The sequence below is a fragment of the Pyrgilauda ruficollis genome, unplaced genomic scaffold (genome assembly GCF_017590135.1).
Source record: "Pyrgilauda ruficollis isolate IOZ18807 unplaced genomic scaffold, ASM1759013v1 scaffold105, whole genome shotgun sequence".
Lineage (NCBI taxonomy): Eukaryota > Metazoa > Chordata > Aves > Passeriformes > Passeridae > Pyrgilauda > Pyrgilauda ruficollis.
The window spans coordinates 1,116,156-1,139,309 of NW_024508656.1; the positions used below are offsets into that span (position 1 = coordinate 1,116,156).

Genomic DNA, 23,154 nt, shown 5'->3' on the forward strand with positions numbered 1-23,154 from the left:
CCAGCACGCACCTGCATCCGGCTGGGGCGGCCCGTCCGACCCGGGCGTCGCGGCAGGAAGGGGGCTGTGCATGGGGTGTCCCCGACCGGGTACCCCCTCTCCAGGAGGTTTTTGCTGTAACTCACTCCTGTAACTCAGCCTGATCCCTTCTCCTCAACCTCAGTCCTTCCTGGGATGGTGTGGACTTAGAGGGTCTGGAGCTGGGTAGGGATTTGGGGTTCAGAGCTGAGTTAAGGACTGGGGTTTGAGGCTTATGGTTGTGGCTTGGCGCTCGGGGCTGGGGGTTGGGGTTTAGGGCTCACTGCAGAGTCTCCCACTGCTCCTCGGGACTGGGTGGATACTCCAAGACAGAGAGAAGCACTGCATGTTCCAAGTGCCTCAGCCTCTTGCCTCCCTTTACAGACCACACAAGCACAGGATGAATAAGCAGATTTAAAGCTGTTTCAGCATTTTTATTACTATTTTGGGTTATCTGTGCTGTAGCCGTGGCTGGGGCAGGGGGGGGGGTGCTGGAGGTGGCCAGGCGATCACCCCCTGGGTGAACCAGCTCGGGTCATCCTTGGGATGGGACTGGCAGGACAGGGAGAAGCAGGGCCTCTGTGGTCCCTTTGCTGGCCAGAGCACACACCTCCATGTCCCCCTAGGGCTGCCAGGTGCTCACACCGGAAAACACCCTTTGTGTCCCCGTTTCCATGAGAAGCCAGTGAAGTCCAACCAGTGCCCGCTACCCCTCGGCGTTTTGCCAGCTCAGTCGTGGGCAGGGAGGCTCTCCCGTGCCAGGGGTGGTGCTGACTTTGGGCTAAGCCGGGCCAAGGGAAGGGACATCCCCGCGGATCCTTCCCGTCACATGCGGAGCAGCGAGCCCTCGGGCGCGGCAGGGCTGGCTCGGGCCGGGGGCTGCTCGGGGCCGGGGCTGGCCCTCATACCCGTGGGGATGTAGTACAGGCTCTCCAGGTAGCCGCAGTCGGGACCCCCGGCAGAGGACGAACCCTCGCCCTTGGGAGCGGAGCCGGGGGTCCCGGGGTTGTCGGCAGCCGGCAGCGAGGGGTGCGGCGGCGAGGGGGCGGAGGGCGGCGGTGCCGGGAGCCCGGGGAAGCCGCCGTAGGATGCGTAGGGCGGGCCATAGACCCCCGGGGCCATGACCAGCGGGTTGAAAGGTGCCTGGTAGAGCCCGGTGTGTGATGCCACCGGTGGGACCAGCACCTCCAGGTACTGCCCCGTCTCGGGGTCGTAGAGCGTTTTCATCTGGGGCTGCCGCGGCGGCTCCACGTAGTAGAACTTCCCGCTGCTGGGATCCACGAGCATCCTCCGCTGGGCAGGCACGGCGGTGGGGAAAGGCTTGGAGGGGCTTTGCCTGCTCCTCCCACTCGGCGAGGAGCCATCGGTCCTTCTGAGGAAATGAGGAGCATCCTCCAGGTGGGGCTGGGCTGGGGGCTCCACAGCAGCCGAGCCCTCGGGGGGTCGGGGAAGGGGGGGCTCAGGGCTGGGCTTGCCCCAGGGCACTTCCCCACCAGGAAGGGGATAGGCACCGGTTCCCAGCGGAGCGCTGGCTGGGTTGGGGACAAAAGGGGATCCAAAGAAAGAGCCGGCTACACTGGAGACTGATGGATGCCCAAGGGAAGTGGGGGCTGGGTTGCTGACCAAGGGGGACCCAAAGGATGACCTGCCTGGGTTGGGGATCAAGGGGTTCCCAAAGGATGCACTGGATGGATTGGGCACCAGTGGGGACCCAAATGATGCACTGGATGGATTGGGGATCAAGGGGCTCCCAAAGGATGCACTGGATGGATTGGGGACCAAGGGATTCCCAATGGATGCACTGGATGCATTTGGGACCAAGGGGTTCCCAAAGGACATGCTGGATGGACTGGGGACCAAGGTGTTCCCAAAGGACATGCTGGATGCATTGGGGACCAAGGGGTTCCCAAAGGATGCACTGGATGGATTGGGGACCAAGGGGTTCCCAAATGATGCACTGGACGCATTTGGGACCAAGGGGTTCCCAAAGGACATGCTGGATGGATTGGGGACCAAGGGATTCCCAATGGATGCACTGGATGCATTTGGGACCAAGGGGTTCCCAAAGGATGTGCTGCACAGGTTGGGCACCAGAGGGGCCCCAAAAGACTTGTTGGAGCTGGAAACCAAGGGGGTCCCAAATGATGTGCTGGCCAGGCTGGAGGCTGATGGGAAGCCAAAGGATGAGCCGGTCACGTTGGTGACCATGGAGGTCCCAAAAGAGGCACTGGCTGGGTTGGGGGCTGAGGGAGCCCCAAAAGAAGCGCTGGCCGGGCTGGGGACAAAGGGGGTCCCAAAGGATGCACTGCCTGGGTTGGGGACCGAGGACAGCTTTGGCATCTGTGTGGATTTGGGGGCTCTCTCGGGGATTGCCAAGTAGTTGGAGTTCTCTGCCGGGGCAGCCGGCGGGTAGGGCTCCGCAGCCGCCGGCCACTGCGGCGAGTGCTCCCAGGCCTCCCTCTGCTCCGGCAGCCGCCCAGGGGAGGCTTCGCTGCTGTCCCCGGCTCGGAGCGGGGCAGCGGGTCCGGTGCCACCGGCAGAGCCCCCGCTGCCCACCGACACCCGCCGGCCGCCGGGCTGCTGCTGCCTCTGCTCGCTGCCACCGGGCTCTGCCGCGCTCCTCGCCGCCGGCTCCGCAGGCCGCGGCCGGGCGCTGCTGCCGCCCGGGGCTCCGGCTCGGGGGTCCCGGCTGTCGCCGCTGCGGGGCCGCTGCCCCAGCGACTCCGGCCCCTCGGCAGCGGGGAGCGCCCGGCTGCTGCCACGGCCGCGCACCTCCTCTCCCTCCGCGGGACTCGGCGGCGGCGGCGGCAGGAGAACGGTCTTCTCTGCCCGCAGCACAGCGCTGCTCTGAGCCGGGGAGCTCTCCCGGGCCGCCGGGGCCGGCCGGCCCACCAGGACGTGCAGATGGGTCTCCACGTGTGGCACCCGCTCGGCCGCCGGGGCCCGTGGGGGCAGCCTGAGCTCGCTCCGCTCCCGGCGCGGGGGCGACGCCGGCGGCTCCTCCGAGGGGGCCGCTCCCCTCCGCGTGGCCTGGACCCTCGTGATGTTGATTGGGGAGCTGTGCGGGGTCTTTGCGGGCCCCTCGGCACACGCCGGGGCTGGCTCTCGGCCAGGGGCTGCCAGCACCTCCTCGCCCGCCGGCTCCGGCGGCGGCTCCCGGCGGACCGAGGTGCAGTGGATGACCAGGGGGGTGGCTGGTGGCGGCTCCCCGCTACTCGCCGGTGCCACGGTGCCGCGGGAGGCACCGGCAGTCCCGAACTTGAGGCTGTAGCTGCTCTTCACCAGCTTGCGCACGTCCCGGGGCTGCGGGACGCGCCCCTTCCCCTTCTCCTCTGGCTTGGGGGGCGCGGCCGGCGGGGACCCCCGGGGTGCCGGGATGGTGCCGGGGCTGGGCGGCCGGCGGGGCACTGCTGGTGGCTTCTCCGGCTGGCTCTGCGGCAGCGTCCTCGCCTCCTGCGCCCGGGAGGAGGCGAAGGGGCGGCGCGGCGGGGTGGCGGGGAGCGCCCGGCTCTCAGCCTTGAAGGGGAGGCTTTGGGAATGGATGGGGCCGATGGCTCGCTCCTTCAAGCTGGGCCATGGCCTCGGCGCCCTCGCAAACCGGGGAGCAACATCCAGCACCTTCCCCACGCCGGGCTGGGCCTCGAATAAGGCGCGGGCTCGCTGGTAGCAGATCCTCTCCGACGTGTGCTTCTCCGCGGCCGCGGGCAGCCAGCGGCCCTCCAGCACCTCCTGGTACTTCATCCTCTGGTTGAGCTCGTTGAACGTCTTCCTCAGGTTGCAGACAGTCTCCCTCGTCGCCTCGCTGAGCACCACGCCCTTGGTGGGATGGGTGGTGGTGGCGGAGCTCTCCGCGACCGCCGTGGCCACCGGCATCCCGCCGCCCCGCAGGTCCTCGGCCGAGAAGCTGCAGTCTGAGCGGGACAGAGAGCTGGACTTGCCCTCCAGACCATCCCCCAGCAGGTCGGTGCCGGCGGAGGACGGTCCCGAGGAGGTCGAGCTGCCCCGCAGCCCCTTCTGCTCCATCTTGATGCGCTGCTCGTACTGCATCTTCTTGGCCAGGACGTTTTTCACCAGGCACGAGGCCGCCCTGGTCCTGTCGGGGCCGGCCTCCAGGGACGCCGCCTTCATGAACTGCTGGTAGTTGAGCCTGAAGTCCTCGCCGACGGCTCTGCCCTTGCTGGGGGGCTCCTTCCTGGCAGGGGGCTGGGGCGCTGGGCCATCCCCCCGGGTGCCAAAGCCCGTCTCCTTCCTCTCCTTCCTCTTCAGCAGGATCTGGCGCTTGGGCACCGTCCTCTTCTTGCCGTGGCCCTTCCTGGCCTCACCGCTCTCCAGCTCCACGTCCACGCACTCAAACTGCTCCTTGGCCAGCAGCTCCCCGTCCACGCCGGCGAGGAAAGGCCAGCCCACCCTACCGTGCAGAGCTGTCGCCGCGCCCCGGGGCTCCCCCGCGCCCGCCGGCCACCGCCGCGGCCGCCCGCCGTCCTCCGACAGCGAGTTGGAGAGGCTGGAGGAGGTGTGGGAGCTGCACATGTCGAGGCGAGCTCCGGGGAGACCCGAGAGGCTGCGGAAAGCCCTGGCCGTCAGCGCCTGCACCTCGCCGTCCACCTCGTCCGAGTCGCTGGGAGCCCCGGCGAGCATCGCCCCGGGCTGCCGGGGCACGGCCGGCTCCCCGCCGGCGGCCGCGGCCGGCACAGGCTGCCGGTCCCCACCGAGGGGACCCATCCTGCCCCCCTGGCCCGGCGCTGGGCTATTCTTAGCCGCGCTGGACAGCTGAGCCCGCTGCGGGCGGGCGAGGGGGCCGGGCGGCGGGGGCACGCCGGGGGCCCCCGCCGGAGCCCAGCGGCCCGGGGCAGCCCGGCCGGGCGATCCCTCCTCGTCCAGGAACTCCAGGCAGTCCTTGAAGGTCTCCGTGCCGTCCGAGCACAGGGCGGAGTGGTAGGAGGACACGGAGGAGCTCGACATGCTCTTGGTGAGGTCGTCGCGGGGCAGCCCCGGGAGGTGTCCGTCCTCCTCCTCTTCCTCCTCCGCGGAGCGCCGGCCGTCCGCAGCCGCGCGGGGACCCTCGGCCTCGGGGCCGGGCAGCTCGGCGGGGGACAGCAGGACCGGGTCCCTCTTCCCGCGGGGCATGGTGGCAGGGAGGAGCCCGGGGGCTTCAGCCGATGCCGGGGAACCCTGTTCGGGGCTGGGGCGGCTCTGTCGGGGCCGCTGGCTCGACCTTCTGGCTCCCTCGCCGTCCCGGCGGCTGGACCCGGCGGCGGCACAGAGCAAGCCCCGGATCACATGGACTCGGCGAGCGCCAGCCGGGGCAGCCGATGCCAAGCGCATTGCAGGGATGCCACCGCCGCCCCCAGCCTCGGGGACCTGCCGGGGGCCGCCGGCCCATCCCTGCTCCTCATCCCGCACCGCTCTCCCCAAACCGCAGGACATGTCCCAGGGGACCCCATACAGCTCCCGGTTGTGATCCCATGGCCTGGGCTGCCCTGGAGCGGGGGGGCCCTGCAGACCTCTCTGGGGATGTCCCATCCGCGGTGTTGAGGGCACGGCAGGACCCCGAGCTGCAGCTCCATCCCCACCACAGCTCCTTTCCCGGTGCCACTGCCCACCTTGCCACAGCAATGGTGCGTCCACGCTGGGCTTTCCCCTAAACACACCCTACCCCAAACAGGAGCTCCCACACAGCCAGTCCAAGCGGCCAGGAGCAGACTCAAGGCTTGGGATCAACCCAGGCATGGAGCTGACCAAAGGACTGCAAGCATGTGTCTTTTCTGGGGACACCCCAAGCCAGTGGTGGGGTGGCTGGGGTGACACGAGGGTCTCTGCAGCTTGTCCACCCCAAGTGCTGCTGGTGCAGTCCAGTCCCAGCTTTTGGGGGAATTTTTGCCATGAAATAGCAGCAGGTGCTCCCCAGCGCTGCCAGTCCCAAAGCAACCTGATGCCCACGTCCTCTGGGTTCATGCAGGGACTAAATTTAAACCTTGGCAAGGAGGAGAGGAAAGCTTCCCGCAGAGCTGGGCTGGCACTTAACCCTTCCCTGCTGAGCTGGGCTGGGCTTGCAGGTGGCATTTGTGCCCAGAGGGACTGCAGGGGACCTGCCGTGGGTGGTGCTCACTGGTGTGGTGGCCTTGTGCAAGAAGGAGTGTGTATGTGGGATTTTCAAACCCCCAAATCCCTTTCTTCATGCTCAGGCACAGGCACAGACTGCCAGGGCAGTGCTGGAGTTGCCATCCCTGGTCCTGCTCCTCCACGGAGCTCCAGGGTGTGTCTGGGGCCATCCCACCTCCCGCAGCACCCACAGTGGGTGCCGGGAAGCGGATGGACAGCGGATGGACAGGGGTGCACACCACAGCCGGGTGTCCGGTGCTGCTCTCCTGCCACCCTCGCAGCCTCCGGTGGTGTTGAGTCACTTGTCACAGCTGTTGTCACTGTGACCATTTTGGTTTTAGCGGGACCTGGGTGTCAGAGCAGCAGCAGCAGCAAGGACTGTGCTGAGCACGAGTGTTGGAGCGAGGCAGGGAAAGGCTGGGAGAGCTGGGGCTGCTCACCTGGAGAGGAGAAGGCTTGCAGGGCCTAAAGGGGCTCCAGGAGAGCTGGAGAGGGACTGCGGACGAGGGATGGAGGGACAGGACACAGGGAATGTCTTCATAGTGATACAGGGCAGAGTTAGATGGGATATTGGGAAGGAATTGTTCCCTGTGAGGATGGGCAGGCCCTGGCACAGGGTGCCCAGAGCAGCTGTGGCTGCCCCTGCATCCCTGGCAGTGTCCAAGGCCAGGCTGGACAGGGCTTGGAGCAGCCTGGGACAGTGGGAGGTGTCCTTGCCATGGCAGGGGGTGGAAGGGAGTGGCCTTTGGGGTTCTTTCCAACCCACACCAGTCTGTGATTCTGTGACCCCAGGATGCTGTGAACAGCCCCTCTGGGGGTGCTGTGGGAGCAGCAGAACTGTCCAGGCATTGCTGTCACTGCCCTGGCTGCAGCCCCAGGCTGCCACCAATGTGCCAAGCCAGGCCACGCTGCAGACCTGCAGCTCCTCCTGCTGCTCCCGAGTTTGTCCCTCGGTGTGGAGGCCATGGAGAGACCCCTGTGCTCCTCCTGCCAGATGAAACCCAACCAGCACCTCCCAGCAGCCAGAGCAGGTTGGGCTGTGCCTGTGGGGCACAAACATGTTACAGAACAGCGGGTGGACCCCGGCTGAGCCAGATTTGCTAATTAAACACTCATTTATGTTTAAGCCAGCATGATACTGCCTGTAGCCTCACCACTGCATTTGCTTATTAACCTGGATTTCGTGCCAGCTTGGAGCGTGCTCACCTCAGTGCTGGCAAGCCTGGCACGGGCAGTGAGGAGGCGGAAGGCTGCTGGTAGCTGCTGAAAGCAGGATGTGCCTCTCCCACGCTGGAGCTACTTTTTGCAGCTCCGGAGGAGCGGCCCAGCTTGGCAGGGGCTTTCAGAGCCGCCTCGGGTTCAGGAGAGACCTGGGCATCCGGGCCAGGGCGCTGTGTGACAGGCGCCCAGCCGCCCCCCGAGCCAGGGTGTCCCTGCGGCACAGGGGCGATGCCCGGGCGGCTGCCAGGGCCGTGCGCCCCGAGCCGCAGGGCGGGCCCGGGCTGGGACACGGCGGGGCAGGGCCGTCCTGCGGCCACACGGCGCCGTGCCAGGGGCCAGCCCCGCTCCCAGCCCCTGTCCCGTTCCCGGCACCGTTTGTAACCTCCTGCCTCGTTCCCTGTTCTGTTCCCTATCCCGTGTCCCGTCCCCAGTCCCGTGTCCGTTCCCGCCGAGCCCCACGGCAGGTGCAGGCCGCGCGGCGGGGCCCGCACAGACCCCGGCCCCGCGCACACGGAGAGGGCCCGCTTCCCGATCCCCATCCCCATCCCGGTCCCGGTCCCAAGCCCTCGGCCATGTCCCCGCGGCAAATGGCGGCCGCCTCCTCCCCGGCCGCGTCCCCGCCATCCCCCGCAACTCTCCCGGCGCCAGGCTCGGACAACCACGGACAGGCACAGCGATGTCACGTCTTTATTTAAAAATAAATAAATATATATACACACACAAACCCACGTTCAAGCGCTTGGTGCACTCAGGAACACCCTCTCCTCCTGTCAGAGCCCCACAAAGAACCCCAAGTACCCTTTGGAGAAGGACAGCGATGCATTTCCACATCGGGGCCCCGGAGAGGATTCTCCTTTTCCCCGAGGAGCACTGAACAAACACAACTTGTCCTGTTTGTCACCGCAGAGGTCCCAAGCCACACGTCCTTCCTCACAGCACACACCAGGACCAGCACCCTGACCCTGGTTAGGAACAAAAACACTTATTGCTTTTGGGGATGTTTTACCTCCCTCCTGCGTTTCCCAGCTGGTTGTGCTTCCCACAGGAGGTCTCCATCAAGTACTCGAGGTTTTTGGATGAAAGGTACAATCTGGTTTCAGTGCAAAGTGCTGTGGAGGAGTTCAAGCTCCGTGCAGGACATTATGAGTCCAGGAAGTTGCCAGATTTGGTCTCCCTACCTGCATCCCTCTACAGTCACACGGGAACAGCAGGGAACATACCAACCCTGGAACAAAGTCCAACCATTTAAATAGATTCCTAATATATTCTACAAGCTATTTAATATATAAAAAGCAACATTATTTTCACTTTTTGTACACTCACGTGCTCAAAAGTGAGAAATACCAGCATTAAGGCTGCCTGCTGTGCCAGCCACCAACCTGGAACCATCACCCATTTCTGCCCTTAAGCCCTGGCACTAAGAATGCTCAACACCAACCCCCTCAAAATGCCATTTTCACTGGTGCTTTTCCTGTTCCAGGTGCCCCAAAATTTCAACTCAACTTCCCCACATTCCTACAAGGTTTCTTACAAATGGGGCACAAAAATGCAATTTAGAGTCACTGTGTCCGTTTTTTTCTCCTTTTATGACACCCAATCACAGCACTGCTGCTGGCCCTGGACCGTTCTCCTCCTCTCCTGGGATGTTTAGGGCTGGTGTACAGAAGCACCAGGCCTCAAACCAATCCCTCATCCTTGTGCAGACCCCAGGAAAGGTTTTTTTCCCAGCTTCCTTTCTTGCCAAACCTCCAAGGGCTGTATGGATGGGACAGGACATGGAGGGGACACACTGTGGCACCAGCATCTCCAGTTCCATCCAGTGAGATTCCTACCCCACTGCACCAGTGCCCAGCCCACAGTCTGAGCTTTAAAGGCAGGCTTAATCCTGGCATTTCCCAAACTTTTGAGTATTTACTCCTTAGGTCTCAGCCAAGGCCACCTGTGCATCCTGTGTGACTCGAGTTTCAGGCATGTGGCAACAGCAGAGCATTGCTCAGGTGTCACTGACTCCCGTTCACAGGGTCAGAGGGGAGCAGTGCTGCTCTGTGAGCCCCCACCCCGGGCAGGAATTCCCTGGAAGAGCAACTCATTCCATGCAGGGCATACACCAGACTGCCTCGGGGGGTTCATGGTGCTCAACTGGAGCAACACGGCTCTAACACTGCTCTGCTGCTCACCAGGACAACCCAGCATCAACCTGCCTTCAAGGCCTGGCTGTGCAAAGGAGGACCAAGAAAAAACAGGACATTGCCACATGGATTTTTCTTTGCAATATCATGTCTACAGTGAAACATTCATAGCTGCTCAACGGAGTAAAAATATGCTACATGAGAACTGTACCAGAAAATGCAGGATCCTGGGAGAGCTGGGGGAGTGTGAAGATAAAAACCAGAATGGAACAGCCAGCTTTGAAATATGCCACTGGAAACAGAGGAGGGAATGACCACAGTGCTGCTTTCCCAGCAGTCTGGCAGACACTGGAATGGGTGCAATTCCCAGACTCCCATGCTGGTGTCAGGAAGGGCACAGCCCTCCCTTGGAGCACCCGAGAATGGGAGAGCTGGGAATGTGCTCAGGGGCTGCCCTCAGGCAGGGACTGTCCCTCCCGCACTGGAACCACCCCAGCTCTGTGGCACAGCCCGGAGGGACAGGGGGAGGTGACACCCAGCCCCAGCACGGCACTCTCCGGGGATCCAGGGGCTGCAGATCCATAGGAAACAAGGGAAGCAGAGAGAAGCCTGCTCTCTTGGGAAGCACACACAGCCTGGATGGCAGACAAACCACCCACACAGCTGGGGTCTGAGCTCAGAGCGTGTCCTGGGGAATGAATTTACAAAGTGCCACTGGTCCTTGGACCCAAATCTAATGTACAGGATATATTACAGCAAACAGCAGCCCTGCAGCTTGTGCCAGCCCCTCTCTGCACTGCCTGCAGGAGGACTCCAATATCTACACTCTTTACAACAGACTCCTTCCTTTTCACATGGAGGAAAATAAAAACGTAAGTTAGACCAGCAATAAATAAAAGTATGGAACGTGTGCGTCCTGGTCAGCCCCCTTTATGCATCCCAATCAGACTGGAGAGCTTCTCACAGTGCTCAAGTTTCAGGGACTCTGCTTTCTGTTTTAACCGCTCATCTCTGTAGAGCTTGGCCAAATTGGACAAATCAGACTCTGAAAGATGAAAAAAAAAGGTGTATTAGGATGAAGTCCTGAGCCTCCTTTAAAGAACTGTTTTTAAGTGCTTTGTTATCCTTGTGACACTTCTAAATTTTAATTTTGGTGGGTATTGAAGCCAGGGAGGTGAACAGCTACCCAAGGGACTCTTCTGAAAGGCCTCCCTGCCCTTTCATTAACAATCTCAAATGTACTTTGCATTTTGTTCCCCTTCTTCTCAAAAGCTACATAAAACTGAAATAATTCCATTGTTTAAATTATTTCCTCCCAGTAATTCAGAGAAGTTGCTTTTGCTGATTAGCTGAGGAAGTCTTAATATAGGTTTCTCCCCGCAGAATAATTTGTCTGCAGGATTAGATGCACCGAGGAGAACAGCAGTAATTTACTTCTGAAAAGGTCAACATCTCTGTAAGCACGGGCTACCTGATGACACTCCATTTTCCAAAGAGCTTTTATACGCCTTACAAGCCCCTCATTTTACAAAATTATTCAGAGTGGAAAGAACTTCAATAGATCCTTTCATGCCTTACGAATTCTGTCCCTGTCCCACTGAAATTTAAAGCCATTTACCCTCCTCCCACTCACTGAAAAGCTTCACAAACTGACAGGCAGGAACAGCTCATTTTAGAGCACGAATCCATTTCCAGGTTTGTAACCAAATGCCACTCAAGCAGTGCTGGGCACAGCCTTGTCAAGCCTCCAGTAAAAACCAGGCTCAGGTAATTGTCCCTGAGCCCAGGGTCCCTGGAGCTGTGCACTGGAGAATCTCAGTTTACACTTATCCAATTGAGGAAAATTATTCCCTGCACTTTTGACAGTGTTCATTCCATCACATTTGCTCCTTGTGGGTTTCAATCTGTTACAAAGTAGTTCTTCTGAAGCCTTTTCTCCAAGGAGGTTCTAAAATATTGAATTCCAACTACATTTACACTGGATATACAGAAGAAATTCCTCCCTGTGAGGGTGGGCAGGCCCTGGCACAGGGTGCCCAGAGCAGCTGTGGCTGCCCCTGGGTCTCTGGCAGTGCCCAAGGCCAGGTTGGACAATGGGGCTTGGAGGAGCATGGGACAGTGGGAGGTGTCCCTGCTCATGGCAAGGGGTGGAATTGGATGAGCTTTAAGGCCCTTTCCAACCCAAACCATTCCATGATTCTGTGATACTTATCCTGACTTGGTTTTCAGTTGCCTCCAAGCTCTCTGCAGTCTCACTTTACAATTGAGCCATCCCAGCTGAAACATCTCCTGTAAAACCTGGCATGTGCTTTTTGAACTTAGCTGCGCCCCAGATTTCAGAAGACCCAAACCCACAGCACTGTATGTTTCACATACTGCTCTGCTGAGTCTGCTGCAGCACTGCAAAACTGACTGGCTGAACAATGTACAACCAATCCATTATTTTAAAGGTTTTTCTTAAGGTTGTTGGACACCAGGTAATGCTTTTCAAGTCTTAAAATGAAGGACTTTAAAACCCAAGCTGTTCCTGAACTACTCATCTCTGTTTTGCTGGTGCTCAAGGGAAATGTGCCCTCAGTAAACACAACAAATGTACTACAAATAGGCATTCGACTGACAAAAAGCTCATCACACCAATTCCAACACTTCAGCAAGGATTAAGGGACCAGCACTGTGCAGCAACAGCTGACTAAGAACTGCCTCAGCATCTGCAGAACATTTCCCCAGCACTCCATCCTGTACTCAGAGTTTATTTTTACAAACATGACTGTCCTAAGGTCAGCCCAGTCTCAGCTACGGCCAGGATGGGAAGCACTCTGAAAACGGTGAGTTTTTAATGACAGCAGTGGCCTCAGGCTATGCTAACTGTGGCTGCTGTGAATGTATTTGTAGCTGGTGACCAACACAACCCCTGAGTGCACAAAGCTCTGGAGGAGCATGGCTTGGCAGGAACTTGGCATTCCAGGCTGGATCATCTCCCCTCTCTGGCTCCTGGGCTCTCTCAGACTCACAAACCTTGTCCCCTCTTTGGGACTGGGCTCTCCCCAGCTCCAGCTCTCTGTGAAAGAGACAATGTGGTGACTTTCAAGTGCACGAGGTCAATTAAAGGGATTTTTCTCTAAGAAATAAATTCTCCCCTTTAGCAAGAGTACATTTATGAGTATGAACATCCACACTATCCCTGGAGGCTGCTCCTGCCAGCCACAGATAATCAAAGCTGATAAATCAAACACACCAAAAACTTCAGGGCTTTTATGGTCTTATATTATATATTATTTTCCTTTTTAACTTCAGAGCCTACATATTTTTTATTTCTCTTTAAAAGCAGGATTGGTAACTTTTATGTAAAATAAGCCAAAACAAGCCTTCCCATCAAACACCTGTAAAGAACCTGGAGTCAGCAACACTAGTTACCTCTCCTTTAGGATTAAATTAGTCCTCTTTAGATAAATTGGTAAAGAAACTGAAAACAAGTGCAAAGACACCTCTTAGGAGTGTGCTGAGGAGTGTTCTGCACAGAGTAATTAAAAACCCTCACCAGTGTGTGAAAGCAGCTTGTCTGCTGCTACTGTACATTCACACAACTTGTTCCAGCTTCCTTTACACACAGCACCACTCGGTGTTGACTCATTTGAAGGTGATGAGCACTTCAGGTGAGTAAAATCACTGAATAAAACCAGTCACAACATTCCAGCCTAAACTACTCCTTGTGATTTGATTTATTTCTTACCATTCTGCAAACAGCAGGAATTTGCTGTCTCTTCAACGAAACAGATTAGTAGCAATTAACAAGCAATAAAATATGGGTTAACACGCCTTTTTTTGTGCCACTGATCCACTCAGGGCTGAGTGAGAATAACGATTTTGAATGCTCACATCTGTGTTCTTCCTTTCTGCATTCAATTCTTGTTTTTGAAAGACTTGAAAATGGTGAAAAACATGATCTCTAACTCAGCTAAAGATAGAAAATGCAAATAACACCCAAACCACGGAAGCATGCTCTGAAAACTGATACCAGGAACACAGTCCACTGCAAGGGAGCCAAGAGCACCTGGACACACTCTGGACTCTTGGAGAAATTTTAAGGAAAAAGTTACAGAAACTTCTTGTGGAGACAGTCAAAGCAAAACTGATTCTGCTCCAACAAAGGAAACATGGAATAAGTGATGTCTCAAGATCTTTTCCAGCCTAGCAATCTGTCAGGGCTGGATAAATGTGGTGGGTTGTATGTTTAAAACATCACTAAGGGTTATTCAAGCATAAAACCTGAGTGGAAAAAAGTGTCTCAAATGGTGAAGTCTACTTTCCACTCATCTCTCAGAATCACTTAAAATGGATTTTGACAGATCTCAAGAACAGCAAATTCACTGTTAGGAGCAGATGTGAGACACCTTAAACCAGTGCAAGGCTGAGATGTTACAAGGACTGGAAACTGAGGCTAAAACCAGCAGCGCTTTGTGAAGCACAGCCACCCCCCAGCCCCTGAAACACCCTTGGGACAGAAATAACTTACTTTGCTGTTTCTCCTTCCAGCAGCTGGTCTGAATATAGTCTATGTAATCTTTCTCAACTGTTTTCTCAAGCTCCTGAAGTTCTGCTCCTTGATAATTATTTTCAAAGTTTTTATCAACATAGTAAGGCACCTGCAAGTGCTCTGTTTCTCTGCTCACAACGTGGCCTATGGACCTGTGGGAGCAGAAGGGAGAAATCAGATGTTTCAGCAGTTCAGACCTCAAAAAACCAAGAGCTGTTTCTCCATATTAGCATTTCTAGAGGCAAATATTTACAGGAATGTTTGTACAGTTCATTTCTGCAGGATTATGGCTCCCTCAACCATCCAGCCAGGAAATTACAATCTCAGGGACAGCAAGCTGTGCAGTACAACCAGAACCCACCATCCTGCTACAATCATCAGAAAATATCCCAGAGTCTGTAGACTTAGGGCACAATGCAGTTGGATCTGGATTTTCCCATTTTTTGGATCCTTTAGTAGAAATACAATTTAGCAGGGGGGGATTCTAGTTACACTTTTCTTCAGGGTTTTATAATCGTAAGTAAGCAAAGTGAGGCATGGAACAGGATGGAAAATACCCTGTAGGAAGAATCAGCCCATCTGACACAGTTACTGGGTTAAACCACACTCCTGGAGTGAACTTCCTTATTTAAGCAGATACCCAAGGCCTCTGCTCAAGTCCCTGCCCACAGAGAGAGGCAGACAGCCAAAACACAAAGTTTACACTCAAAAGAATCCTGTTTGCCCCTTTTCCTGGACTACTCTTTTCCTTCTCCTCCCTGTGTCTCAGAGGTGTCCCCAGTTTCTTTTGGTTTTTAGGCTGTTCAGTGTTTTAAGGCTATGATTTAGATAAATAGCCTAACTCTGAACCAGGCTCAGGCCTGACTATCTCCCATCACCAGGAGAAGGGGAGGTGGTGAAGAAAAGCAGCTCAGCTGCTGTGGGGGCAGCGTGGGAGGTTTCACATGGGACTGGCAGATAGCAAAAACACTCCCTGGGAAAAAAAAAGCCACCCTAAAAACATCCACCCTCCTGCTCTTTTCTGAGGGCCTCACACTGACATCGTGTGGTAAAACGAGGAGGGGTGTTGGGCTGCTCTGGCAGAGCGGAGCAGGGCAAGGCTGGATTTGAGCAGTTTTACTCCCAGAAGGGAACAAGAGGACTATTTGGAGCACTCTGCTGGTTGCCCCAAACCTGCCAATCCCACTCCTCTCTCAGTAAGGGCCAGCCCAGGTCAGCTCTTTTCCTCCTCCAGCCCTGGAAGCTGAGAGCAGCACGTGGGTTTTCCTCTGCCCCACAAGCTCCCAGGACAGCAGCTCTGCTGGGGTCCTTCTGCTCCCAGACCCAGCTAGCCCCCAGGGCCCTGCTTCTCTGCAGAGGTTAAACCAGGGCATTTCAAGGCTTTAATGATTTGTTGAGCTTCCAGTGGAATTCATGCTCCAGAAAAGATTTGGATTTATACTGCAAACCACAGGTTTCATTTTTTAGCTGCTTTCCAGAGGAACCTCAGGGGTGATCCACAGATTCTGGGGTTTGGTCAGATGAGAGGCTGATCTACATCCACAGTCCCCATCCTGTATCACTGTGCAAAACCATTCCATGCCAGCTGAGGAAGGTTTCTGACCCTCACAGTTCAGCACCCTGAGCACTGAAGCTCTCCACAGGTAACTTCACAGTGCTCAGAACTCACCAGAGCAGGCTGTTGGTATTTCCTTATTTAGAAACTGGTAACATTTTCTATAAAAAGTAGAACATTAACGTGCATTTTGCTATCAAACCCAACTTCCATCAGCCTCCGTACTGCAAACAGCAGCAGCAGAAAAATGTGGTTTTAAAGGACTTACGATTTGTAGAATAAGCTGTAGGGTGGGTTGGTGGCCATCAGCTGGGTTATGACTGACACTATTATGATGATGAAAACTGGCATCAACTGGATAAATGCAGAGTATGAATTCTGAAAAGTACAAGGATTAGCAGTCAAGAAAATACAGAGATGGAAAAAGGCATCTGTTCACAGAAGCCAGGCTATCAATCACAGATCAACAATATGTTACATGTAAACTCTGAAGAAAAAAGTACTTTGGGATTTTGAGAGGGAAGACACTGTAATTTCTAAATAACCTTTATTAATAATATCAGAACACTCTTGGACACAATTTTCTTTCCCTTTCTTTCTGCCCCTTCCTTCACAATGCCCACAGCACTACTGTACCTGTCAGTGTCCAATCCAGCCTGCAGGAACACCCTGCAATTCCTGAGTGCCTACAGCTTTCCTGCACCCTCTGAATTTGCTCTCCATTGTAAAGATCTCAGCCTCTGCCCAAGCCCTGCATTTAATACCTGAGCAGTAAAGGGTTAAGTGCAACTTCAGACAGGATGCAAGCACCCGGACCTTTGATTTCATTTGGCAGAACAAAAGAGTGGAAACACTATCAAAGAGAAAACACTGATCTTTCCTTCTGCTCTTCCATTTCTTTCTAAACTGGCTTCTAAAATGCCTTTTCTTATGCAGAGAAAAATATCATATGGAGCTCTTTAGGCTTTGCCCTCTGCCTTGGGATAGCAACAAGGATTCCTGATGCAGCAGTAGGTGGGATTCACAGGATCCCAGGATCACTGAGGTTGGAAAAGTTCTCCCAGACCATGGAGTCCAAGCCGTGCCTGATCCCTACTTTGTCCCCAGCCCAGAGCACTCAGTGCCACCTCCAGTCCTATCCAGGACACCTCCAGGGATGGGGACTCCAAACCTCCCTGGGCAACCCCTGCCAATCCCTGAGCACCCTTTCCATGGGGAAATTCCTGCTGATGTCCCCCCTGAGCCTGCCCTGGCCCAGCCTGAGGCCGTTCCCTCTCCTCCTGTCCCTGTTCCCTGGAGCACAGCCCGACCCCCCCGGCTGTCCCCTCCTGGCAGGAGCTGTGCAGAGCCACAAGGGCCCCCCTGAGCCTCCTTTTCTCCAGGCTGAGCCCCTTCCCAGCTCCCTCAGCCTCCCCTGGGGCTCCAGCCCCTTCCCAGCTCTGTTCCATTCCCTGGACACGCTCCAGCTCCTCAGTGTCTTTCCTGAAATGAGGGGCTGGATTCACTTCTCCCAGCTTAGCTGTCTGTCAGCTGTACCAGGTTTTTTTTCTGAGCCTGATACTCACAAGGCAAAACTCATCTTCCTTGGAGAATGATCCCTGGAGGTTAACAGATTGTCTCCAGAGGAAGATCTTGCCAAGTCAGGTGGCAGGTGTGTATGTGCACTGACAACAAAGGACACCTTGTGTCTCATCTGGAAGTCTCAGCTGGCAGCAATGTGTCCCAAGCCCACCCTGTCCCCAGCTGGAAGAGGCCTGTGCAGCCCCTGGGTGCTCATTTACTGAAGGATTAAATACACACTGAGGACAAGCCAATACTTCCACATCCATCACAGTCCCCATTTGGACTCATTGTTGTTGGATTACCAAGCACTGGAGCTTGCAAAAAGCAAGCAGCAGCAAAACCCTCAGTGACAGAAACTGGAGTGCCTGAGATGCTGTAAATACAACAGATCTTTACAGCAGTGGTTAATAAAAGCCAATCCAGTGACAAAGAAAACACCCACTGTGGCTGCGGCCCTCGAGAATCAACACTGAGCACTCAAGCATGGGAGGGTTCGTCCTGGCTTTGGAAGAGGATCCCTCACCCTGCTGAGCTGTTCAAATATTTAAGCTGAGGAGATCTCTGTTCCTGGCTACCTGTGGCCTGTGCTCCTCCTCCTCTGGCTCCTGTGTCCACGCCCTCTCGGCCCGGTGCCTCCGTGGGTAATAGTGAGCATCTCTGGCTACATTGGAGAACATGTGGATATTCCCTGCAAAGAAACCAGGACAGACTCATGTCTCACCCAGCTGCTGGTACTCACCTGCATTCCTCAGCTTCTACTGAATTATCCAGGTTTATACTCCACAGCCAGAATTCCAGCTGGGAGATCTCAAAGTAAAAAGCACAAACTGCCTCAGAATTAAACCACCACAATGTTATTCCAAAAAGTCTACCAGAGAAATTGTAGTGTGCTCCACTCCATCTTAATTTAAATCGAGCTGCAGAAACATGGCCTGATTTGTATGATTTTATCTCATATTTTAATGCTGTTCGTGTCACATTCACTTGCAAGGCTGTGGCAGGAAAATGAATTTGCTTCACCATGCTCAGGCTGTGAATTATGGTCTCCCATAATTACTGAATGTGGTCTTCCACCCTCATTTCTAATTCCTCTGCCTTCAAGCCATTAATAATTTCACTTAGTTATTCTATAATAAAGAAAGAGATTTTTAAAAGAGTAAAAAAGGAGAACCATTCAGGATTTTCTTTCCTGCACACAGAATGTGGTTGATTTATTTTAAAAAAATCTAAAATGAGGGAAGAATTGCATTTGCTGCTTCAATTTGAAGCCCAGGATCTGATTTTATCACCATATGAATATCTTAATAATAGCTGTGCTCTCCTCTTTTGAAATTCAGAATATCTTTGTGTTAGAGAATTGAAATCTGTGGCTTATCATCACAACAGAAATGCAAAACTATTTTTAAGCCCTGGGAAAGATGTCACATTATTTTATACTCTTATCCTGTCCTTTTTTTGAGTTTCCCAAAGAATTCTGCAAGAAACCTGGGCAAAGGTGACCTCTGCTATTGTGTCAAAACCTCTGTTCCACTGCTTGTTCAAAGATTTTCCAAGCTTCAGGCATGTGTGCAGTCAGAGCTCCAACAGTGAGCCAAGCCAGGCTGGCTCCAAGGAGGGAAGTTTCTTTTGGGAAAAAAAAAAAGAAAGTTTATTTCTATCATTCAACATTGCTCAGACAGGATTTTATCAAGCTGTGAAAAGAACCAGCCAATCTGGGAAAAGAAGAATGGCTTTTACAGGGGTGCCTAGAAAAAAAGTTTTCCAAAATTTTAAGTTTCTCCAAGGATTTCTGGCAGTAGTTTCTTTTGTTCCACGTGCATTTATTTTTTTATGTGAAGAACTTGTATCCTCTCTTCATTACAACTGCAACACTCTGCCAAGTGGAGTCTCCTTTGAGTTTTATCACGTTTAACATTTTAATTTAACTATTTTTCCATGGAATATCCATATAGGAAAACTGCTCAGTAAAAATAAAGCCATAAACCTGCCCTCAAAAGCCCAGTGAGGAAACTCTTGTTTACTGCCAACACCTACTACTAAAAAATTATATTTTTATTTTTTTACTTTTTGCTGCTTTGCCAAAAATTCCCATTTTCTCCTTCATGCCAGTCTCCCTGATAAACCTGCCATGGCCCATACTCAAACTCCTCCTACAGCTCCTCAATTTCCTGTCCTCAACTCCAAGCATCCCTGTCCCCCACAGGCCCCACACAGGACACATCCAGATGCAATTCCTTGCACACTCAGAGATGGAAAACTTGCAGACTCCAGCTGGAATTACACCATGCTGGGGTTGGCTCTGCATATCCACTGGTGCAAGTGTGGGATCCAAGGTCCCCTTAGCTGCAACATGCACCACTCACAGCAAGCTTTAGTAAGTAACTACTCGTCTGTGTGTCTTCAGGCTGTAGTAAGTGGTGTGTACCTCACTTTGTGACACCTTGGTGGTGAAAAGTTCCTGGGAGTGCTAAAGCAATTCCTTAGATGCTGCCAGGAAGGCCCTTGAAGTCCTCACAACCTTCAAATTTCCTTTTAATCCAGTGATCTTGCAGGATCTTTCTATTTTTCCTACAAATCCAAATGCCAAGGCTGGGCTGAGACATGTACCGAGCTCCTCCAGGTGCAGTAACACTGATCCCATTGCTGTAACACTGATCCTGCACACCCCCTGGATCCTTCCTGGCAGGCAGCACTCGCTGAGCTCCCAGGCTGTGATTCTACTACAGCACAGGCTGCTGTGAATCACAGGAGCTCCTGCTTCCCCTGAGACCACAGCTCCAGGAGCTGGGCCCTGCTGGCCTGGAATGCTGTCAGGTGCCTCAAGTACAACCCAGGCATGGAACTGTTCATGTTGGACAAGACGTCTGAGGTCACTGAGTCCAACCATCATGGAAAACAACTCTGATCCCTTCTCATTCACACCCTGTGTTACCTCCTACACCATTACGGGCTTCAGATGATGGAGGGAATAAAATAAAGGCAGAAATCAAATGTGAAAATGTTTCTGCTCTTTTCAGATGTATCATCAACTCCCTGAGCAGTCCCAAGGGAACTTCCTCATGGTTTACAGAATCACAGAATATACTGAGTTGGAAGAGACTCCCACGGATCATCCAGTCCCTGGCCCTGCACAGACACCCCAGCAATCCCCCCTGTGCATCCCTGCTGTCCAAAGGCTCCTGGAGCTCTGGCAGCCTCGGGGCTGTGCCCATTCCCTGGGGAGCCTGGGCAGTGCCAGCACCCTCTTGGGGGAGAAAGGAATTCTCCCAGAATCCAGCCTGGCCCTGCCCTGGCCCAGCTCCAGCCATTCCCTCAGGGTTAGTCAGTCCACTGCCCTTTGAAATCACTGCAGCCAGGTACTGACCTGTAGGGAAGTGCCCACCAAAAAACACATTGAATATTTCTTCTGGTGTGATGTCTGCTTCAAATTCTGTGTAGTAATTGTAGTGCCTGGCCTGGCCAGTGCTGACGTGCTCGTGGTCACTGCCGAGTTCATCGTAGCGGAGCCGTTTCTCAGGGTTGCTCAGAACTGCAAAAGCATTGCCTATTGCTGGAGAGGGAATTAAAACCAGTGTTACATTCCCAGAGCTCACACTTTTGGAAGTGGAGCAGCAAAAAAAGTCCAAACAAGCCTAGGAAATCTGTGCTTGACCAAAGATTGAGCTACTTCTATAAAAGATGTGTAACAGCCCTGCCACTACCTGTGATGGAAACCACTGCTGCTGTCACTGATAACAGGAGAAACACAAAAGTGTCCAAGTATATGGAGGGACTTGAAATATTTGTAAAACTGACATGAGAGTTCACTTCAGCCAAGAAATTGGGTGAGAATGGAGAATTTTATCAGCTCAAGCCAAATGCAAGTTTGGTCTGAGTGCACCTCCATATCCCACAGACAATTAACACAAAGTTAATAACTGCAGGCACCAATTAAAATGCATAGGGCTATCCCAAGTTTTTCCTGCTGGCTGAGATGCTCCTGAAGCTGTGTGGCACATCTATTTCACACCTCACATCCAACCACTCAGAAGGGTTTGTTTGGCTCATCTTCTTCTTTGACCTCTGACAGAACAAGTTCATAGACAAATACAACCCAAACACAAACAAATAAAAAACAGCATTCCAGAAGCTCCTTGTTCTAACAGACTGAATGAGTCACTGGCTTTCCTCATGCCGGGCTGCATGGAAAGGAGAAATATGTATGAGTTTAGACAGTAACACTGCAGCATCACTGAGAACTCCAGACACAGCACACTGGATTCAATATCATATTCCCATACATATACATAAAAATAAAAATTTATTCATGACAAGGTGCAGTTATTGATGACAAGCACTCAATTCTCCTGCATGGCCAGTGCCAGTTCCAAGTTCTGAACCTTCTTCTGTACCATGGAATCCCAGAATGGCTTGGGTTGGAAGCAACCATGAAGATCACCTCACTCCAATTCCCTGCCATCAGCAGGGACAGCTCCCACTTGATGAGGTTGTTCCAAGCAGGATCCAAGTTGGCCTTGGACACTTCCAGGGATCCAGGGGCAGCCACATCTGCTCTGGGCACCCTGTGCCAGGGCCTCAGCACCCTCACAGGAAGAATTTCTTCCTAATATCCCATCCATCCCTGCCCTCTGACAGTGTAGATGCCATTCCCTGTGTCCTGCTCCTCCAGATCCTGGTAAAACTTCTCAGCAGTATCTGGGCATGGGACCTGGGATGCATTTCCCATCGTTTCTAAGGGAGACGCGTATTTTGCAGACAGAAATGCAAACCCTGCGGAGCCGCAGCAGGGTTCTGTGAAGACGCTGCTGTGTCCGTAACCCCGCCCGGCGGGCCCCTGTGCACCGGCGCTGCCCTCACGGCGCCCCCCGGGCCCCCTCACCTTTAAAGGCCTCGGTGGCTCCGGGCGCGCGGTTCTTGTCGGGGTGGAACTTGAGGGCCAGCCTGCGGTACGCCCGCTTCAGCTCCTCCTCGCCGGCGTCCCGGCTCACGCCCAGGATCTCGTAGTAATCCCGGCACCGCTTGATCCTGAGGGCGCACACGGGGTTATACCAGGGCGCCCCGGGCCCGCTCACCGCTGCGCCCCGGGCTCACCCTGCCCCTCCCCGCCGCCCCCGTGCTCCCGCGGACCACGCGTTGCCGCTCACCGCTGCACCCCGTCCAGCTGCTCGGCCGTGTAGGTCATGTCGGCCCGCGGCCGCTGCAGCCCCTCGCTCACCGCCCGCCGCCCCGCGCCGCCATCTTGTGCGCGGGGGCTGCTGGGAGCGGGCCCGGCGGAGCCGGCGGTGCGTGACGTCACGGCGAAGGGCGCTGACGTCATGGGGGTTCTGAGGGGAGCGGGAGGTCATGGAATGGTGGAATTGTGGAATGTCCCGAGCAGGAAGGGATCCACCAGGATCATCCAGTCCAGCTCCTGGCCCTGCACAGGACCCCAACAATCCCCCCTGTGCCTCCCTGGCAGCGCTGTCCAAAGGCTCCTGGAGCTCTGGCAGCCTCGGGCCGTGCCCATTCCCAGGGCAGCCTGGGCAGTGCCAGCACCCTCTGGGGGAAGAACCTTTCCCTGGTGTCCATCCCAAAGCTCCCCCTGCAGCCGCTCCCTCCTTCCCTGAGCTGTGCCCTCGGCTCCTCTGCTGCAGCTGAACCAGCCCAGTGCCCTCAGCCCTCCTCGGGTGGCTCCTCCAGAGCCTTCCCAGCCCCGGCCCCTCCTTCGGGCACTCTGGAACAGCTTCAGAAAGGGGCTGGGGGTGCTGGTGACAGCAGCTGAACGTGAGCCCAAGGTGGGCAAGAGGCCGATGGCCCCTGGGCTGTGCCAGCCCTGGGGTGGCAGCAGGACCAGGGCAGTGCCCGTCCCCTGTGCCTGTCCCCACTGCTGGGGCACCTCAAGGGCCGTGTCCTGTTCTGGCCCCTCACTACAGGACATTTCCTGATTGCCTCCATCACTGCTAATGCTGTTGGTGGTTTCCCCTCATTCCACCTGCCAGGGTCACCTTCCACCATCCCAGGCTCTTCCAAGCCCCATCCAGCCTGGCCTTGGA

At 55.1% G+C, this 23,154-nt stretch overlaps 2 protein-coding genes across 4 annotated transcripts; both read right to left on the minus strand.

Annotated features, from left to right (window-relative positions):
• Window positions 1-472: 472 nt before the first annotated feature.
• On the minus strand, window positions 473-5,847 carry PROB1 (proline rich basic protein 1). 3 transcript variants are annotated; one of them, XM_041470383.1, is made up of 2 exons: window positions 2,077-5,847; window positions 473-1,842 (listed from the first exon to the last, which is right to left on the minus strand). In XM_041470383.1, exons 1-2 carry the CDS (start codon window positions 5,539-5,541, stop codon window positions 844-846), a joined length of 4,464 nt encoding a protein of 1,487 aa, XP_041326317.1. In that variant the 5' UTR covers window positions 5,542-5,847; the 3' UTR covers window positions 473-843. The 3 variants fall into 3 exon arrangements, with proteins under 3 accessions (XP_041326317.1, XP_041326308.1, XP_041326300.1); XM_041470374.1 differs by having other exon boundaries at window positions 473-1,836; window positions 2,071-5,847; XM_041470366.1 differs by having other exon boundaries at window positions 473-1,696; window positions 1,892-5,847.
• A 2,167-nt stretch (window positions 5,848-8,014) lies between these two features.
• On the minus strand, window positions 8,015-22,454 carry DNAJC18 (DnaJ heat shock protein family (Hsp40) member C18). The gene is made up of 7 exons (XM_041470170.1): window positions 22,267-22,454; window positions 22,002-22,147; window positions 20,487-20,672; window positions 17,698-17,810; window positions 15,828-15,937; window positions 13,984-14,156; window positions 8,015-10,515 (listed from the first exon to the last, which is right to left on the minus strand). The coding sequence occupies exons 1-7, from the start codon at window positions 22,437-22,439 to the stop codon at window positions 10,391-10,393; spliced, it is 1,026 nt and encodes a 341-aa protein (XP_041326104.1). The 5' UTR covers window positions 22,440-22,454; the 3' UTR covers window positions 8,015-10,390.
• Window positions 22,455-23,154: the final 700 nt, after the last annotated feature.

What these genes read in the sequence shown, in the direction of transcription:
- DNAJC18 (XM_041470170.1), bottom strand. Translation starts at nt 22,439, where the DNA reads ATGACGTCAGCGCCCTTCGCCGTGACGTCACGCACCGCCGGCTCCGCC. An exon ending in AGCCACCGAGGCCTTTAAAG is followed by an intron (nt 20,673 to 22,001) that starts GTGAGGGGGCCC and finishes TTCCCTCTCCAG; the next exon opens with CAATAGGCAATGCTTTTGCA. An exon ending in TGGTGGGCACTTCCCTACAG is followed by an intron (nt 17,811 to 20,486) that starts GTCAGTACCTGG and finishes GTTTCTTTGCAG; the next exon opens with GGAATATCCACATGTTCTCC.
- PROB1 (XM_041470366.1), bottom strand. Translation starts at nt 5,541, where the DNA reads ATGGGACATCCCCAGAGAGGTCTGCAGGGCCCCCCCGCTCCAGGGCAG. An exon ending in CCCAATGCATCCAGCATGTC is followed by an intron (nt 1,697 to 1,891) that starts CTTTGGGAACAC and finishes ATCCAGTGCATC; the next exon opens with CTTTGGGAACCCCTTGATCC.